The 7,392-nt window shown below is 33.9% G+C and overlaps 1 protein-coding gene across 1 annotated transcript; it reads left to right on the forward strand.

Annotated features, from left to right (window-relative positions):
* The first annotated feature begins 216 nt into the window (after nt 1-216).
* On the forward strand, nt 217-2,772 carry LOC140043756 (uncharacterized). The gene is made up of 7 exons (XM_072088233.1): nt 217-318; nt 452-648; nt 882-1,008; nt 1,286-1,497; nt 1,595-1,738; nt 1,877-2,084; nt 2,292-2,772. The coding sequence occupies exons 3-7, from the start codon at nt 936-938 to the stop codon at nt 2,597-2,599; spliced, it is 945 nt and encodes a 314-aa protein (XP_071944334.1). The 5' UTR covers nt 217-318; nt 452-648; nt 882-935; the 3' UTR covers nt 2,600-2,772.
* Nucleotides 2,773-7,392: the final 4,620 nt, after the last annotated feature.

A 7,392-nucleotide genomic window follows, 5' to 3' on the forward strand; every position in this document is an offset into this window, starting at 1 on the left:
TTGATGAAGTCATGGATTTAGATGGAAACCAGTGGACCTCACCAAAGACCAAAAAGTAATATTAAATACAGTAGTATAATATTGGAATGAGTAACACTGACTTAAGTATATAGCAGAGCTACATAATTATAATATGCAACTTAATTTGAAAATGTTACATAATTTGTATATCTTTAATTATGATTAATGTAATTAATTAGAATTCATGGTAATTGAATGAAAATAACTTCTCATTTTACAGAACTCACAATATCCGCCTATTCTTTTTTGGGGATTATGATTTTTTGTCAAAGGTATATGGACTTGTTGGCCCAAATGGTAAGTACAATTTCCAGTTTCAATACAATTTTTTTTTTATATTTTGGCTATTAGCTCTCATTGTTTGGCATTTGTTACACAAAACTGAAGTACTATATATATTATGTAGATTTAAAAATTGATTTTTTTAAAGGAAAGTACAGTTGCATCTATTGTTTTTGTAATCAAGATGACATTAGAACCAACAATGTTCCTCAAGCCTGTAGATGTCTCAAGACCTACAATCGTGACTACAAGTCTTTTGTAGACCATGGGAGTGACAAAAAAAAAAGCAAAACAATATCGCACAGCGTTGTTAGGCCATACCTGGTACACATCGAATTAAACAGGGTAGGTAAATAATCATAACAGCACAGGTCCCCAGTGTTTATGTTAGGTTAAATTCAAAATTAATTAAAATCTCAATTTAGAAAGTTTAATACACACTCCAAACAATGAAATGTGTGTTTGTACTTCCATATTAAATAACAATGTTAGTATAAAATAACTGTCAAAACAAACAATTGTTACAGTAATTTATAAATATACCTCTTTATTAAATATTTCCTCAACTATTTTTCCAGGTGTCAATACCAGCATTACACATTTCTCTTGGGTTGTTTAAGAAACTCTATGATATGCTGGAAAAAGACGTGCACAATCTTGATGTTATAATTTTTAACATGCGACAGGATGGTGACATCTTGACTGGTAACTTCAAATGTTGTTTTAACTTTACATTGACATTAAATAAACTCAATTGGTGAAGTTGCTTTTAAAATATACATTGTCCCTTTCAGCATAGAATTCAGTAAATTTCGAAATTGTTTATCCTGTTTTTATGCATAATAAACAAACCTTTGGCTGAAACTTATTTTTCTATGAATTATCCATATTATCATTAACATTTTTTAAATATACTCATTTTGATGCTCATTTTTGATGCAGATTGAAATTTATTTGATTGACCAATATTGTTTAATCTCAGGTGATCATCTAGCAGACTTTGAGAAAAGCATATCAGAAGCTGCAGCGCATCGAAATGCTACAATGATTAAAATCCAGTCTTTAGAAGAGAATCTTGAGGATTTAAGAAACGAGCTCTCAGTGTCACTTGTGACAAAACAGCATAACAAGATTGCAGAGATTGCAGAGACTGGCCACAGAATAAATCTGAAAGAACAAGAGGTCAAAGACTTGGTCAGTACTACAGTATACACCTTTAAAATTTAAAATTATGTCTAAAATATACAATACTATAAAAATTAATGCTATATTTCTTTTATATTTTATATAGCGAAGCACTATGAACCAAGAGATAAAATTTGGAACTGGACCTCTATGTACAAAAATGGACGAGGTGTTGAGGAAGAATAAAATTCCTCGACAGCAGTACCACGGAAAGAGTTTTGTGGGAAACCATGTATACAGAGCATGCAAAGTGAGTAACTAAAATTTCTAAAATGTGAAGTTCGTTAATTTTTACACAGCAAAATAAGTAATAAAATTAAGAATTATTTGCGATTGACTCTCGCCATACTGTAAACGTTTTATTTTAAACTATATATTTTATTTTTAGTTCAACATCATAGAAAAGCTCATGGATGGTGTCTCAATGACTTTAAAGCAACAGATACATCACTGTCCTACAAACTGTAAGCAACTGCTAGAAACAAAATTGCACAAGATACAGGAATCATTTACACCTGTATTCAAAACCTTTACTAATGTCCATGAATGCATAAACCATACGAGGCGCATCACTGATTCAGAAATAGATCAATATGGTAAGCAAAAACTGATGACCAAATTATGTGAATTTTGTCTGGTTTTATTTATTCTTAATGTGTGATTAATTTCTTCAAACATCTGTATAATTTAAATTCTCATTTATAAACTTTCTTGTTACATTAAAATTTAATTCATGATTTTTTGTCATTTCAAAAGACAATACATCTTTCAAATAAAATATTAAATTTTTTTTCACAAAACAGAAACCTACATACAACTGTTCTCCAAAGAATACAGACGCATCGCTCCAAATGTGATTCAACCAAAATTGCACATGTTGGAGCACCACACAATACCGTTCATGAGAGAATGGAGAGTAGGAGTTGGACTCTTAGCTGAGCAAGGCGGCGAATTAATCCACTCAGAATTTAATCGCCGGAAAAGGGCGGTATATGGATTAAAGAGCAACCTTGACCAGCTTATGTCAATCATGAAGTCACATCTGACTTTTATTTCACCCGAGATCCAGCATGAGGTGACTAGGCCCAAGTGCAGAAAAGTTGAGGAATAGTTTGCTATTTCTCACTCACTTAATTGTTACAGTATTGTACATATTATGAATGGTAGTGGTTTTTTTGTTATTGCCAGAACAATGATTTTGGAAATATTAACAAATGGTATATGAATTTTAATTTAATTTTTTGGAAGTTATTTTTATTTTAATTTGGTTTTAAGAAATTGATTGATAACGGAAATTGATGTTATTTACTGATTCAGATTTTGATTGCATATCAAAATAAGAATAAATAAATATACAATACAAATATGAAAGAAATATACATTTGTTGTAATTAATTGTTACAGTATTGTATATTATGTACAGTATACTGTATGAATGGTAGTGTTTTTTTTTTATTGCTAGAACAATGGTTTTGGAAATACATTAACAAATGGTATATGAATTGTAATTGAATTTTTTGAATGTTATTTTATATTAATGTGGTTTTAATATATTAATTGATTGATAACGGAAATTGATGTAATTTACTGATTCAGATTTTGATTGCATATCAAAATACTGTATTAATAATAAATATACAATACAAATATGAAAGAAATATACATTTGTTATAATTAAATATCTAATGTCACAGTACTCTATAGCTTCTTTCTATTAATATATTACACCCCCGAGAACAATTATCTTTGACTAAGAAGGTTTAGGTAGGCTGCTAGGCCTTTAACCTGCTGATGATGTACAGTAGCCTATATTTTATATATAGTATAGGCATGTAGCCTGACCTACTGTAGTGTAACTCCCCTCCCAATATGATTTTTTAAATATCTTAGGCCTAGCTAGGTCCTAGGCTAGGCCTCATTATTCATTAGGACCAGGCTAGCCTACTAGAAACAGCTGTAAACTGTCACTCAGGCCCCAGAATAGACATGTTTACCTGTTAAAAATACACAGCCATTAGTCTTACACAGCTGGTTTTAACCACGCAAGGGGCCTGGGCCTAGCTAGCATAGGAAAAAATCCAGCCAGGCAATATGGATACGAACCTTGTTAAAACATTCAAGGATAACTAAAGTATCCAACTAAATCAAAGAATTCAACAGAAAAAATTATTTTTAAACTGATATGGAAAAAAACATTTATACCTACTTTTTAAATGTATCACTTGAGAAAAAAACTGGCGTTGGGTATACAATGTTGGTTAACTTTCAGTTAGATTCCCTCTGAAAATCCACGTGATAAAACGACATCAACATCTTTTTCACCTTCATCCAGGGTTGTTCTAATGAATATTCATTATTTTTCTGGCTTTCGCGGTTTTTATTTGTTTTTATTGGCTATTAAAATACAGTCGTTTTATGCTTGATCGCTTCCGGGTACCTCGTGTGGTTTGTATACAATATGTTTTCGGAATCGCTACTCCATAAAACGATATGAACGTTGGGGGCGCTACACTTAATTTGTATTTCTGGAACAGCTGTGGATGGAGTTTAGCAGTTCAAGAAATGAATCTGGAAATTCATCATATCAGAGGAAAAGACAATGTTGTAGCTGACGCTTTGTTAAGAGTTTAGATAAAACATGCATGAAATGATTTTAAAAGTTTTGTTGATTTTAAAAGTGTTTATTTAATTATAATATGTTAGTTGTGATAGAGTGATGCATTAATGGCATACACGGATTTAAAGTAATTAGAACTTGTGAAATTTTAAAGAAACAGTTGAAGTAAATTCATATCAACGACCTGTTAAAATAACTACTGTATAAGAAAAGACTTAAGATGTTATAGTAAACAGTTATAAGTTTAATCATATCAAACTTTCTTTAAGTGGGGGTGTGTGATGAGTTTGTCACACGGAAGTGAGCCCTCTAGAGTAAAAGAGGTGAGATGAATAAAGATGGACGACAACTACAACGTGTTTTGTTATGTTCTTATTGTTGGTTTCAGCCTAACGAGCGAGCCCGTAACACATGTTACTTGGTAGTTGTGGGTGGAAGTGAGTACTACAGCTTTATAAATATATAAAATAAATAGGAATTGTGAAGCTCTAACATGTTTTTTGTTGTTGTAAATATAGCTTTTTCAATTAAAGTTAAATGTTTATGTTTGTAAAACAAAGTGGGAAACACATTTTAACATAGAGACCGATTGGTCACTGAAGTGGAAAATAAAAAGGTAGTTAAGATTTTCACGGACACAAATCAAACAGCTTAGAAATGCTCCGTTAAGTATAACCGTTTTATTCAATGATTGAATATGTGTGTTGGTACGTATGGTAACTGAAAATAACAGAAAGTATAATTCCTTCAAATTGATATTCAAATACAGTAGTACATATAAAATACTTTAAACCTTGCTATCATATAAATATGATTATATATGCTATATTATTGTTAATTAAATTGTTACATAGTTTGTTCATCAAAAAGGTACATCCAGTCGCCTTTTCAACACTATCCCTGTTGCCATAGCAACTAAGGAGAAACCATCGCGCAGACCTAGGCTATACAGCATCTCGCGCACATGTGTACATACTGTGTGATAACTAGTTCACCCTTCGAACTATACGCAATCAAAACTATTATATAGATTCTCAAAATGCAATAACATTAATATCCATAGTATCCTAAATATATCTAAAACAAGCTGATTCAACAATTAAAGTGATTTATCCATTTTAAACTAATATTTCTTACCTACAAAGGTACGACTGAAGTTTATGACTGATTTATCTAACTACAGGCAAAACAGTGCCGCGAAAAGTTAAAATATGAAACGCCTCAAATATTGTATGGAAGGCAACTGCGGCCAGCATACTCCCCCCGTGATGACACTTCATCACCACTAACACTCTCTAACATATTATAACTATTCAAAATAACATTAACAATTCAATGGTCATAACATATTTATGCGTTAACTAAACAGATTCGACCAGTAATACCAGTTCATGTATAGGTCTTTGATACTCAGAGTTAGTTGAAGGTAGCCGTAGGTTGACTTTTCGAACATAGCCGTCATCGCTGGTAAACGTTTGGGTTATTATACCAAGATGCCATTGATTTCTTTTAACATTCTTCTCCCTCAATAATACAATATCTCCTACACAAAAGTTTCGCTGCTCTTTCTTCCAAAGCCGTCTTTGTTGGGTTTGTAAGTAATGTATCCTCCACTGTTTCCAAAATTGGTTTGCTAATACCTGCACCATTTTCCATTGTGCTTGGAACATGTTGGATACATTGTCATCCACTGCAATTTCTTCAATACAACCATGTTTCTGAGTTAACAATAATGCTGGGCTCAAGTAAGACACTTCGTCAGGATCTGTAGTTAATGGTACTAAAGGTCGTGAATTGATAATTGCCATTGCCTCTGCCATAAAGGTAACCAATACTTCATGGGAAAGAGATTTTCCTTTGTAGTTATAAAGTATACCATCGAGTACCTTTTCTCCTCTCCCATACGCCTCCCATATGGGACGAATGGGGTGGATTTAACTTCCACTCTGCTTCGTTTTTTAGCAAATATGTTTGGATTTTGTCATCCCCAATCGCACCAATGAAATTGGAACCTTGGTCTGATCTGAAAAGCTTGACTTTTCCTCTGATTGCTATCAACCTCCTCATTGCATTTATGAAAGAAGATGAACTCATTGTCTCAACAACTTCAATGTGAACGGCTCTCGACGTTAAACATGTAAACATTACCGCCCATCTTTTGTTTTGGGCAACACCTCCTCTCGTTTTCCTGGCTACCACTTCCCATGGCCCAAAGCAATCCACTCCAACATTAGTGAATGGAGGAGTACATATAATCCGGTCTTCTGGTAGATCAGCTAAGCGTTGCAAACTTAACTTTCCCCTTAGTTTTCTACAAACAACACAATGGTGGATGACAAAAGATACAACTGCTTTCAGACCTGTAACCCAGTAGCCAGCCTCTCTCACAGCCCCCTCTGTGAACTGTCTTCCCTGATGGTGAATACTGTTGTGAAACCTTCGTACAAGTAGTTTTGCAATGTATGATTTGCCTGGTATGATAACTGGATGCTTTACAACAATAGGAAGATTAGCTTTTCGAAGACGTCCGCCAACACACAACAACTCATCTTTATTTAATGTCGGGGCTAATGAGAGAATCTTTGAATCGTTAGGTAGTTGTTCATTTCTATCAAAACATCTCAATTCTTGCTGATAGAACAAATCTTGAAGTTGTCTGATTACAATAAATTCGGCCTTTTGTTTGATTTCCCAATTATAGAAGTGACAATGATGCCAGCCTACTTTACATTTAGTTTCATTATTCTTTTTGAATGACTGGGCCACATGAATTAGAAATGCAACAGCCTTAATGAAACGTTCCCAACATGAGAACTTCTTGGCCTTTTCTGGAAGTTGGTTGCTTGGTAATTCGTTCTTGCGAACCACCACTTGGCTTTCTTGTCTGATTTCCTTATCTTCATCAGGCTCTACTAAGGAAAACTCGTCATCTGTCTTTATGTCAAATACAGTACAATCCGGACCAGTTAACCACGGACAACTCTTCATGGTACGGGCAGACACTTGGCGAGTACCATAATCCGCTGGATTCTTGCTTGTCTGGATATATCTCCACTGTCGAGGGTCTGGAAACTGCAATATTTTTGTGGTGGGCCTTCCTGTTGGTAGAACTTGTGTGCGTAGACAGTTCGTGCTTTGTCTGTGTAAGCCACTAAGGCATGCTTTGCCAATCACAACCCAACCTAGGTCTAGTCGTTGCCCCCAAGGGGCGTTGTTAGGTCCGTTTATTACGTCTCTCACTTTGTGTGCTTGGGGTACATCCCTTCCTAGTAAAACTAGAACTTCTG

This window comes from Antedon mediterranea, chromosome 3, assembly GCF_964355755.1.
Source record: "Antedon mediterranea chromosome 3, ecAntMedi1.1, whole genome shotgun sequence".
NCBI lineage: Eukaryota > Metazoa > Echinodermata > Crinoidea > Comatulida > Antedonidae > Antedon > Antedon mediterranea.